Raw genomic sequence first — 12,996 nt, forward strand, 5'->3', positions numbered from 1 at the left:
GAGTTCCGTATCAGGCTCCCTGCAGGGAGCCTGCTTCTCCCTCTGCCTGTGTCTCTCATGAATAAATAAATAATCTTAAAAACAACAACAAAAACAACAGCGGCTCTTTGGCCCGCACCACTGTGTGGACAAGAAGAACATATCAAGGACATGGCCTGTGACACTCACAGGGCTCTTCATGAGGAACCTTGGGAGGCCAGAGTCTTGGGAGGAGGAGGCCCCCTGCCATTTCCAAGCTCTGATTTGTTTCTGCCTCATGCACACTTGAGCCAGCTAACTGGTCACATTTCTTTTTTAGCTGCCTTGGAGCCCAATTCATGGCCTGCTTCTAGCAAGTTTGTGGAACTTCCTAGTTGGCCTCCTTGCCCTCACTCTAGTCTTCCTCTCACTTCCTGCCTGTATTTTTCCTCAGCCTCATCTTTCTTAATTTTTTTTTTTTAGGTCTTATTTAATTTTTATAAAAGATTTATCTTTCAGAGAGATTAGGGGGAAGGGGCAGAGGGGGAGGGAGAAAGTCTTAAGGATTATCTCTGCCCTGGTTGTGGAGCCTGACAGGGGCCTCATCCCATGACCCTGAGATCATGACCTGAGCCGAAACCGGGAGTTGGACACTTAACTGTGCCAGCCAGGTGCCCCATCATATTTCTCATTTTAGAGTCACTTAATCCTGTTCTATTGTCCATGTCTTCATCAGCCACCCTGAACCAGCCAGGATAGAGAGAGAAAGAGGAAAAAACTGCAAATCTGAAGTCACTAACTTTTTCCCTTATTCATACCCTGGCACCCAAATGTTAACTTCTTCCCAAGTCTTGAATGTAAAGTCTACATGATGGGAATAACCTTCACCCATCACTGTTGTGTGCTGGGGGAGGAGAGGAGCAAACAACTCTGGTTTGTTTCTTCCACCATGGTGGGAGATGTATTCCCTTTCTTTTCTTCACCTTTTCTACTCAGCAAGCAGAAAACTAAAATTAAGTGAATTCTCCATTACCAAGCTTCGGGGGTGTTCTGAATTCTCTTGGATTCCCCTTGGCCCTTGGCCAGCTGGAGCAACACCTGTCCCCTGCTTGGAGAATGCAGGCCTTAGGACAAGGGCTCAGCCAGGGCTCAGAATTAGCCATTGAATTCTGGATTTGCTGTATGACCTTAGATATGAACTTGACCTTTCTGGGTCTCTTTCCTCATCTGTAAAATAGAGCTTAATAATATTCTCATTAATACTTTGATTATATTAAATTAATTGTTCATATTAATGTTTATTATTTAATCTATATATCTATAATTGATATAATTAGTTAATATTTAAAAAATTGATAATTTCTCTACTAGACAGAGACCAAGGATGTGAGAAACCTTTATCTAAAGGATCTAGGGTTATTTCAGAGACCCTATCAGTTGCTGAGGGGAAAGTCCTTAATAATAATAAAATATAAAATTTTGATTTCTATTACCATTTAATTAATGAATTAATTGGACCATCCTGAAGATTAATTGAGATAACACATCTGAAAAATAAAATGCCACCCTAAGGCCTGAGCAGAGGTCTTTCTCTGGCCTGTGGATTGATCACTGCCTTGGGTTCTTGGTTCTCTGCTTGCATCCTGCAGTGTGGTGACCTGAGAACCGACAGTTTTCCTGTCAGCCACAGCAGGGAGAATTTGGGGATAAATTTTAGGCTGCCAAGTGAAATGGGAGCATTGATTTCGCCAAACATGGATGCTTTGAATGGGGAGGAGTGCAGTTCTGTTTCCTGGGGAGGCAGAGAGCCTTGGTGCCTTCCTACCCGCGGTTGTCCGAGATCAGCTCTGCCACTCACCATGCTGATGCCTCTTGTCCTGCAGGTCAGCCACACACACGGAGCACGGTTATCACAGCGGTCAAGTTCCTCATCTCTGACCAGCCCCATCCCATCGACCCCCTCCTGAAGAGCTTCATCGGTGAGCACTCACTTCCCTTTGCCCCCAGCCCCATTCAGTGTCTGCTCCCAGCCTTGGAGTCTGGGCTGATTTCCCTTACACAGTAGCCAAGGGGAGTTGGAAACCCGAGAGGCTACATCACTCCCATGACAGGCAGCAGGGCACAGGTGCAAATCCCTGTGCTGGCATTGAATAGCTAGGTGAGCCTAGCCTGCTACTACTTCTCATCTCTGAGCCTCAGTTTTCTCCTCTGTAGAATGGGGGATAAGAAACCCTTATCTGAAAGATCTAAGGTTATTCCAGAGACCCTATTGGTTACTGAGGGGAAGGTCCTCCCTGGACATGCAGGCTCTTAGAAGTGGAGGACCACCAGCCTCTCACATGCATTGGCCTCAGCGGGCACCACGCTGGGCAGACTGGGGTTGGGGAGAGTGGTTTCCCAGCTCATCTCTTGTCTGAGGAGCCTTCTGTCTGGAGGAGCCCAAGTAGCCTTCACTGGTGAGCCTTCTTTTGGGGGGCTCTGCAGGACCAGGCTTTTCCTAGAAAAGGCAGACATTCAGGGCTCTGAGGATGTAGGCCTGTCACTGGACCACACTGGCGTCTGGTCCTCCTCCTCCAGGCAGCTTAATGGAGTGTGGAGGGTCTTGGGTTGGCAGCCTGGCTCTGCTCCTCGGGCTGTGTGAGCATGGACAGACCATCTTATCCCCAGCTATAAAATGGAGGTGCAGATCCCCATTTACCTGGCCACTGTTGTGTGAGACCAGGTGTCAGCAGAGGTGGCCACACTCTGGATTGAAGAACACGTCCAGAAGCCACAGCAATGTCAGTAGCAACTTCATTCCATCCCCTGACCCAGTGGGCACACACTGCTGCCAGTCCTGATTTCCTTCACCTCGCCTGAGTTGCCATGGCTGGCAGCCCCAGGGACCTATGCCTGGGTGTTTGGTTCTTCTTGTTGTATGTTTGAACCAGTTTTTGAGCTCTCACTGTGTATCACGTACAAAGCAAGGTCCTTTAATACACCTCACCATGGTTCATTCTCAAGGCATGCTGCATGGTGTGTAGGACTGGCCACATCTTACAGAGGAGGAAACAGGCTAAGGTAGGCTGGAACTCAGGTCTTGCCAGCTCTCCCATGGCTGTGTTCTCAGAGATAATGGAGGAATCCAGGAACCAGCAGAGCACAGTGTAAGGGGCAGAGGTTGCCTGTCCTACCGGGAGGTGCGTGATGGTAACTCTGATCACCTGATTAAGATAGAGACTTCCAGGTTTTTCCACTCTAAAATTATTTTTTCCTGGGGCACCTGGGTGGCACAATTGGCTTAGTGACTGATTCTTGGTTTCAGCTCTGGCAGTGATTTCGGGGTCATGGGATCAAGCCCCACATTGGGCTCTGCGCTCAGGGTGGAGTCTGCTTGGGACTCTCTCTTTCCCTCTGCCCCTCCCCCATGTCTCTCTCAAACAAGGTCTTTCAAATTACTTTTTCCTTTGGAATGAATATTTTTGAGTCTGTTGAAATATTCTCTTCACCGAATTTCTGCCCACATTTAGCATCCATTGTGATTTCTTTCTTGCCCCAGTGATTTCTGACAATTGCCAAATGGTGACTTTCAACTCCAGCATTCCTTTCATATTTGTTAGTTTGCCTTCTGCTCTCTGGAGGCACTTTTCCTTCTCTCTCATTTATTTATTTATTCACTGATTTATTCATATCATTATAGACTCAAGACTCAAGAATTCCTGTTTCATTCAAAGCATTGTAATTTATTACTGTCTCCATTTATTTTGATTCTCAAGCTTGTCTCATCCTTGGGGGCCCCATCCAGTGGGGGCCCTTCAGGCTGGTTCCTGTGTTTCCTACGTTCTGTTGACATGTTTCCATCATCCTTTGAACATATCCTTACTTTTTTAGCACAGTAAGATGCTCTAGTCTCACCTTGAACCTTTCCTGCCCTAGCTCAGGAATCAGCCATTTCTCTAGGGAGCTTGGATTCCCTAGAGAATGGTACTCAGGGGAGTACCATTTAGAGGAGAATGGTACTTAGAATCCAAGATCTAGACAGTAGGTGTTCTCATTGCTCCTGGGGTGCTGTTGCTCTGAGGCCCTCTCAGCAGGCAGAACTAGGGAGTATATGTATGTATGAGTGTATGTACTAGACAGACACACACAGTATTTCTTTATAGGGCTTTTGTCTTTAGCCTGAGGACATCTAGTCAAAATTCTTTGGAAGTTACTTGGATGAGTTGTTTTACTCTTTCATAACCTGGTAGTTATGTTGATCACTTGAAATACAGTTAGGGGTTTTGTTGTTGTGTTTTTTTAGGGATTCCCCTCATTCTTGATTTCATTTATGGAGCATATAGAACATTAACACAGTTACTAAAAAATCTAAACTATACAAAAAGGTATACTTAGAAGTGCTGTGTAAGTGTGGAAGTTTTTTTTTTTTTTAACTTCTCTGATCTTTAGGAGTTTTATCTATAATAATATCAAGTTAACATTTACAGAATCCTTGCTCTGTGCCAGGCCCTCTATATATTTTATTTATTGTTCTCTCTCTTTCTCTTCTCTCTACATATATATAGAAATAGAGATCTATATTTTTATGTAGATATCTTTATAGAGATACATATGGACATATATCTATAGAGATATATCTAGCTATATAGAGATAGAGATATATATGTCTCACCACATTTTATTATTTTTTAAATATTTTATTTATTCATGAGAGACACACACACACACACAGAGAGGGAGAGGAACAGACACAGGCAGAGGGAGAAGCAGGCTCCATGCAGGGAGCCCGATGTGGGACTCAATCCCGGGTCTCCAGGATCACACCCTGGGCTGAAGGCGGCGCTAAACCACTGAGCCACCTGTCTTGCCCACCTTACTGCATTTTAAATCTTAAACAGGGTCCTATGCTGTGGGTACTGCAATTACTCCCATTTTATAGGTGAAGACATTCAGGCTATCCAAGGTCCCATAGGAAGTGGTGGGATCTGGATTTGAACCCAGACCAGATTCTAGTTCACATTTTAATCTGGGCTTTGAGGGCCCGTTGTGCCTGGTAAAAAAATTGATGCTCTGAACATGTTTGCCCCATTCAGCCAGGTCTGCCTGGCTCACATTACCCAGATAAACGAGGTTGGGGGTGGAGGTGGTTTGTGTCTTGGTTGAGCCATCCCTCCCGCCCTCCCCTCATCTTTCCACCAGGAGAGTTTATGGAAAGCCTACAGGACCCAGACCTGAATGTGCGCCGGGCCACTCTGGCTTTCTTCAACTCGGCTGTGCATAACAAGCCTTCACTGGTCCGGGACCTGCTAGATGACATCCTGCCCCTCCTCTACCAGGAGACGAAGATCCGCAGGGACCTCATCCGAGAGGTGAGGCTGGTGAAGGACAGAGTTGGAAGCCCTGGGTCTGATTGGTGGGGCTGTGGCAAGGATTCTGGTATACTCCGAGCAGATAAGCATGTGGGTCATGTGACCTGGGTCAAGTCCTGTTCCTCCGCTTGCTGGTTGTGTGACTTGGGCACATTGGCCTAGGACCACTTAATCTGCTCTGAGCCTCAGTTTTTCTTAATTGGGCAAAATGAAGAAAATAATTTGTGTCTGCATCATGGGGTTGTTGAGAAGATTCAATGAGTTATGTTCTGCAGGTGTGCAGAACTGCTCCTGGCGCACAGTCAGCACTCAGGGAATGTTGGTGGTCTTATTATCACTCAGCATTCAGCAGATGTTCACTGAGTGCCAGCCCTGTGTCAGAGTGCCAGGATCAGAGCTGGACCAGACATGGTTTCTGCCACCAGGGAGCTCAAGGCCTCCTCAAGGATAGAGACACCCAGTCTGCTGATTATCTAACTGATTTAGAGCCCACTGGGTATAGTAAGGATTTAAGGGGCAGAGATTAAAGGTGACTTAACAGCTGTCATCCTGTGATATAATAAAAAGATATGAAACACCTGGCATTGCTGAGAAGGAAGTGACTGTTTAGAGAGGTTAGGAAAGTTTTCCAAAAGAGGGAGCATTTAAGCTGGGCTTTGAGAGGTGAGGAGTTTACCATTAAGACTGAGCCTGGTGGTTAAAAGCTTCAGAGACCTGGGTTTTTAATTCTAGTTCAGCCACTTACTAGCTGTATATTCTTGGGCAAGTTAATTAACCTCTCAGCCTTAATTTCCTCACATGTTAAAGGGGATTTAATAGTAACACCGTCTTCCTAGGGCTGTTATGATGCTTGAGTAAAATGTCATTTGTCAAGCACTCAGCACAGTGGCTGGCACATTATCACTGCTCAGTAGACCATAATAATTATTGTTACTATTTTTAAAAAATATTTTATTTGAGAGTGAGAGGGGGAAAGGGGGAGGCGAGCAAGTGGGTGGAGGAGCAGAGGGAGAGGGAAAAAGAATCTGAAGCAGACTCTGTGCTCAGTATGGAGCCTGACACAGAGCTTGATCTCATGACCCTGAGATACTGACCTGAGCCAAAACCAAGAGTTGTATGCTTAGCCGACTAAGCCACCCAGGCACCCCTGCTACCATTATCATCAGAGGGTGTTGCAAGGCTGAATAAAGGCAAGAGATTTGAGAGCTTGAGGCTTGATTCAGGGACAGAACACAGTACTGAACAGGAGAGGTGGTGTGTGCAGCAGGGACCAAGGGAAGTATTCTTACACTCTAGAGTCACATCCATAACACTTGTCATCCTTCCATCCTGCAGGTGGAGATGGGGCCCTTTAAGCACACAGTGGATGATGGGCTGGACGTGCGGAAGGCAGCCTTTGAGTGCATGTACTCGCTGCTTGAGAGTTGCCTGGGCCAGCTGGACATCTGCGAGTTCCTGAACCACGTGGAGGATGGCCTGAAGGACCACTATGATATCCGGGTAGGATGAGCCCCCTGCCGGACCTATGCCTACTCCATACCAAGGGGACAGGCCATCACTGGGGCCCGCTGCTTGTTTGTCCTCTACTCTCCACTCCAGGCACCCCCATGAAAATAACTGCTTTGTTCTTTTTCAATAAGAAAGAGAGCCAACCTCTCAAACACCTTTAGTGGGAGTTTACACTGGGTGAGCTCTTGGGAGGATGGTTTAGCAGTAACTAGAAACTTTTAGAATTCTCAGACACACTTTTGATCTGGCAGTTCCAGCTCCATGAATAGAACCTCTGAACTCACTCCTAAACCCACTCTGAATTTTTATGTTCAAGATTGTTCTTTGCAGCTCTGTGGGAGTTGCGGACAGCTGGCGTTTTCCTGAATCTCCACCCATCAGAAGTGACTCAGTAAACAGGGTACCTCTGGTCATGGATTGCTAGCCGTACAAAGAAGAGTGATCCAGGTCCTGTGGCACTAATGTGAGAGATGGCCAGGACCCACTGTCCGTTGATAAAAGCCAGTTGTTTTTATAGGTATTTTTCCCATGCTTTTCTGTTCTCACACGTTCTGGCCACATGGCCCTCTTGCCTGCCCTTCTGGAGCATAGGACAGGACAGGGCCTGGGCATCAGTGTAATATTTTGACCCCAATGTCTGGGCTCCTCTTGGTGTTGAAGAGAGTGGGTATGACATTTTTTGAGACCCCAGAGTTATCTTTTTTTTTTTTTTTTTTAAGATTTTATCATTTATTCATGAGAGACACACAGAGAGAGGCAGAGATACAGGCAGAGGGAGAAGCAGGCTCCATGCAGGGAGCCTGATGTGGGACCCTATCTCAGGACCCTGGGATCACGACCTGAGCCAAAGGCAGACACTGACCAGTGAGCCACCCAGGCACCCCATCGCCAGAGTTATCTCGTCGAGTCTGCATCCTGTCCTTGGACAGTGGGTTTATGATGCCCACTTTTCAGGGGAGAAACCAGAGAACTGCCTAGTTCAAGGGCACCAGTCAGTGGGTGGAGGAGCCCTGGGTCCTGGCGTGTGCTGTGTGATGCTGTGCTCTCTTCTACTCTGGCCCCAGCCCCCCTCCTTTACCGTGGGTTGTGGACAGCGGGTGAAGGTGGGTAGGGCGTGCAGAATCCAGACAACCCTCCTTTATGCTGTGTATTGTTTGTAGGAACTTAACATTTTCACGAGAGGCCTCCATTATTCTGTAGGCTGCAGTCAGGCTTGTAGATAGATGTGTTTAGCTGGCTCACACAGAAGCTTGTGTGTTTTTTTTGTTTTGTTTTTTAATCTGGGTGCCTACATTTAAAAGTTGAGACATCTTACATGAAAATCAGAGTCACTTTAGCACACAGGCCGTCAGCCCTGGGCCACGTTCCCACAGCCACAGTTGGCTGGAGCTGACAGCTGCTGTCTGGAGCATGGACTCCTTACTCCTGCCCAGTTACCCTCTGGCCCTCTTCACTCATGGACATACCTGCCTGGCCCTGTGAGCATCTGAGCTGGAGAATCGCACCTTCCCTGGTGCCTATTCTGATCTGATCCTCCTCAGGTCAGCCAAGGGTAGTTGGCCTGGCAGCTCTTGTCATTCAGTTTATGGATAAGGAAACTGAGGCCCAGAGCAGGAGAGAGTCTAGTAGGGCCCTGGTGGGCATTAGTGCTAGCGTTTGGACCTGAGCTGCAGGCATTGCTACCAGAGCCTCTGATCTTCCTTGGGCTCTGTTCCTTTTGGTCCTGGGCCATTTGACTGTGAACGCTGCCTCCTTCCTCCTGGGCAGATGCTGACCTTCATCATGCTCGCCCGACTGGCTACCCTGTGTCCTGCACCTGTTCTGCAGAGGGTGGACCGGCTCATTGAGCCACTCAGAGCCACCTGCACCGCCAAGGTACCTCCCCACCCCCACCCCACCTAGCCCTGGGCACACCTGTAGATTGTTTACAGTTACCATTTGTAGGTGGCATATGAAGTGCTTCGTTGTCATTATCCTGTAAAGTATTTCTTATTGTCACCACTGTATACACAGGGGAACAGAGAGGTAAAGTTATTGACCTAGGCTACCCAGCTAGTAAATTGCAGAACTGGGATTCAAACTCAGCTCTTTCTTGCATTCATTAAACATTTCCTGGCTGCCGGGCCTCGTTGCATGGTAGCAGGAATACAGCATTGAATGTGGTGGGTTCCCTATTCCCACATCCTAATTGGGAAGCTGAATCAGACTCTTGGAAAGCTAAAACCCATTGATTGGTTGATTGATATAGGGCAGGGTTGCTACTAGGCTGGAGTGCCTCAATGATCCAGGGGAGGGATCTGGAGTGGAAGGCCTAGGGGGCTGGTGTTGGGAACAGAGCCTGGCACACCTAGTATGTATCCAGTAATTACCTATTGACTGAAAGAACTAACTTGGGTTTTGAAAGGGTAGAGGGCAGAGTATTCCAGATTGGACATTAAAGAGGACAGATACCCATAGAACAGTGATTTTCAAGTAACAAAACCTTTTCCAATAAAATGAAATCTTCTGTGGATAAGACAGGTAAGATTGGAAATTTCTTTTCTTTTCTTTTTTTTTTTTAAGATTTCATTTATTTATTCATGAGAGACACAGAGAGGGAGGCAGAGATAAAGGCAGAGGGAGAAGCAGGCTCCCTGTGGGGAGCCCAATGTGGGACTGGATCCCAGGACCCCAGGATCATGACCTGAGCTGAAGGCAGATGCTCAACCTCTGATGTCCCAAGATTGGGAATTTCTTAATAGATAGAAACTTATCTTGGAAGTTTCAGTTTGTAACATATGCCTGGTATGAAGTCAAAGGAAACAGTGGTTGTGCGGGGCCATTGCAGTCTTGACAGTTTCAGTGGCCAGATCATTTCTAGGCTTCTTTGAGCCATTCAGCATGGAGAAAAATCACAGTTCACAGGGAAGGGCTGCAGATTGGTGTTGCAGCATCAGGACAGCCCTTCACTCAGTTGAGATGGCAACAGGAGATTTGATCTGAGGCCCACACAAAGGCCACTCAGTCCGGCTGCACAGAGGATGCTGTTTGTCCGGTTCTGTGATGAGAACTTGCTGCATCTGTGCTCACAATCCCTCATCCACTGAAACCTACAAAGCTCTGGAAATCAAAAGCTCCCCCCTCCCCCAGAGGGGCGCGGTGCACACATAGCAGAGGAAGAGGGGGAAGCAGACTCCCTGCTGAGCAGGGAGCCCAATGTGGGGCTTGATCCCAGAACCCCAGGATCATGACCTGAGCCAAAGGCAGACACTTAACTGACTGAGCCCAAACCAAACCAAAGCTTTGTATAATAACTTGTTTGGCCACAAAACATGACTTGAACTGACCTGAGGCTATTTATGACTTTTATTTCTCTCTCATTGCAACAGTCATAATATTCTTTCATTTTTCATTTAGTAGGGGAAATATTAATATATTTGATTACAGGATATTGTAGTATGTTGTCTGCACAGTCACCTTTCTGAAACTCCCCAAAATGCCCAATTCCAAAAGCATAGCTGGCCCCGAGGGTTTCAGAGCAGGACGCCTGGACCTGTGTTAAGTGATTTAACCCTCAGAGCAACTCTATGGGACAGAGGCTCTTACCCTAGAAAGGGAAGTGCAGCTCACAGTGACTACCTGAAGTCACAGCTCTTACAGGACAGAGCTATTTGAACCCAATACTGTCTAATCCAGATGGCAAGCTCTTAACCTCTACACTGGACCCTTCAAGGGGAGGAGTCTGTGTCTGGGCTCAGCCAGGGGCCTTGAGAGGAATTTGGATATTATTCCATAAGCAGTGGGGGAATTCTGAGATTCTCTAAGTAGCAAAGGGTGGGGGATGAAGAAACAAGGAAAGCAAGGCAGTTTGGGGGGTGTTTCCATGCAGTTGCCTGTGCAGAAGAGCTAGCACGGTGGGCACCGGAGTCGGGGGTGAGGATGAGGCCAGCTGGGTGACTGTCATGGTGACCCATTCATTGAGTTCAGTCATATGGTACCAAGAACCTGTTTTAAGCAAAGATAGGCTGAATCCTCCTGTCAGGGGAAGGAGATCATTAACACTTTCCAGCATCTGTCACCATCCAGTTATTTATTAATGAAAAGAACGGTGAGCAGTTTAAATTGGCTGGTCAGAGGCCCCCTGTGACCTTGAAGTTGGTTCAAATGACAAAGAATCCCCCTCTGGGGAAATCCATGGGGTGAAAGTACAAAAGGGTGAAAGCGTGCTTTTGCATCAGTTTGGAGGCTGGAAGCAGGGGAGCCTGCTGTGATTTAAGCTGGGAAGGATTACAGGTGGCTGAGAGGAATCCGGGGCCCAGTGAGGTGGCTGGGGCACAAGGCCAGGCTCAATAAAGCATGGCTCGTTTCCCACCTTAGGTCAAAGCCGGTTCCGTGAAGCAGGAATTTGAGAAGCAAGACGAGCTGAAACGCTCCGCGATGAGGGCAGTGGCTGCCCTGCTGACCATCCCAGAAGTAGGGAAAAGCCCCATCATGGCTGACTTCTCTTCTCAAATCCGATCCAACCCCGAACTTGCTGCTCTCTTTGAAAGCATCCAGAAGGATTCTACTTCGGCCCCCAGCACAGACTCGATGGATCTCAGCTAGTCCTTCCCCCGGCCACCCCGGGGTGGAGGGGGGCCCTTCCTCAAGAGAATGAGGGCCGACCCACTCCTGAGGCCTCACCGCTCCCCCAGCCCCCCTGAGGCTTTTGCTCTTTCCTCATCTCGCTGGGGGCCCTCCTGCTCCTGGTCAGGGCTTACAGTGCCTTCTCCAGGGACCCCAGCTCGAGGCCCCCAGCAGGAGCTGCAAGGCTGCCAACAGTTGGGCCCTTTAACTCAGGACGGTCATTCAAAGAAACAGGGCACGGACATCTTCCAAGCCCTTCTGCACAAACATGGATGTGTGACCTCACACTGGGCTGTCACGTACTGAGAGGGTCCCTGCCTCACAAAGGACTAAATCGTGTTTAGAAATCCTCTTGTGCTCACAGCTGCAAAAGTTTAGGAGGCAGCTGGCTGGCCTTCCTTCCCACTTGCCCCATATTTGTCACTCAGTTCTCCCACTTTCACTTCACTCACCAATAGGCCAAACATTAGTGCTTTGGCTGGGCATTTTAGAACTTAAGCTTCTCTGAGCTGTTCACATTTTAGAATTCAAAATGCTTTAACCTCTAATTGGGAGTAATGAATCAGAAATTTGGCCTTTTGTAGGGGGTGGTCAGGATAAGGAATTAGATCCAATGTGGGTGGTTTTTAATTTCAAAGCTCTCATGTAGCCAACTGGGAAGTAAGCAGAAAGAGCGCCTTTCATGTCACCTGCGTAGGTGTAACCGGTTGGTTTGTCTTTCTGAGGAAGGTTTTGAACATATTATTTCTGGTTTTTATAATTGAAGACACAAACATTTAATGATAGGCTAAAGAGTTTTCTGTGCTATCCCAGGTTAATAAAGGAGAGATCATGCAGTGTTACTTTTTCTCTGCACACTTCCTCTACTCAGTAGACCACCGTCCGTATATTTCTCAAGTTAAAGGAATCATGGAATTTAAAGGTTTCTGACTAGGTTTTGAACTGGAGGCAGGCAACCTGTAATTTACCTACCCAATTTAGGGGACTTAAATCCACTCATGGCTAGCATGCCAAGAAAATTATAACCAGGGTAGTATTTGTCACCCAGGTTGATAGGGAAAAACAAATACCCTAGAAGCAATGGTCTTGTTCTAGAGTACCACATGCCATATCCCCTGACCATAGTGCCATTCACTACCAGTTCTTGGAAAGAGTATTATAACCTTATACAGACATGCCTCGCTTTATTGTGCTTTTCAAATAGTGCCTTTTTTTTTTTTTTTACAAATGGAAGGTTTGTGGCAACTGTGGAGCCAAGTCTACCAACACCATTTGTTTACTTCCTGTTGTTTTGTTAATTCTCTGAATATTTTCATTATACTTGTTATGGTGATCTGTGATCTTTGATGTTCCTATTAGTGCCTGAAGATGTAAGTGAACTGCTGCAATCTCATGAGAAAACTTTAAATGGAGGAGTTCTTATGAACAAAAGTTTGAGATGGAATCTACTGGTGAAGATGCTGGTAAAGATTGTTTAACTGAAGAATATTACATCAACTTAATAAAGCAGGGGCAGGGTCTGAGGGGATGGACTCCCAAATTTGAAAGTTCTCTGGGTAGTATTGTCTAACAGTAT

General features: G+C 47.1%; 1 protein-coding gene across 1 annotated transcript in view; it reads left to right on the forward strand.

Moving 5' to 3' along the window:
* The window catches only part of CAND2 (cullin associated and neddylation dissociated 2 (putative)), a 33,369-nt gene extending 21,107 nt beyond the window's left edge, over window positions 1-12,262 (forward strand). Inside the window, exons 11-15 of the mRNA XM_041762212.1 lie at window positions 1,842-1,937; window positions 5,137-5,306; window positions 6,642-6,806; window positions 8,583-8,690; window positions 11,172-12,262. Coding sequence (XP_041618146.1) covers window positions 1,842-1,937; window positions 5,137-5,306; window positions 6,642-6,806; window positions 8,583-8,690; window positions 11,172-11,399 — 767 coding nt within the window. The 3' untranslated portion in view covers window positions 11,400-12,262. The remainder of the gene's footprint in view (window positions 1-1,841; window positions 1,938-5,136; window positions 5,307-6,641; window positions 6,807-8,582; window positions 8,691-11,171) is intronic.
* The last annotated feature ends 734 nt before the right edge of the window (window positions 12,263-12,996 follow it).

The sequence above is a fragment of the Vulpes lagopus genome, chromosome 7, assembly GCF_018345385.1.
Source record: "Vulpes lagopus strain Blue_001 chromosome 7, ASM1834538v1, whole genome shotgun sequence".
NCBI classification, from domain to species: Eukaryota; Metazoa; Chordata; class Mammalia; order Carnivora; family Canidae; genus Vulpes; species Vulpes lagopus.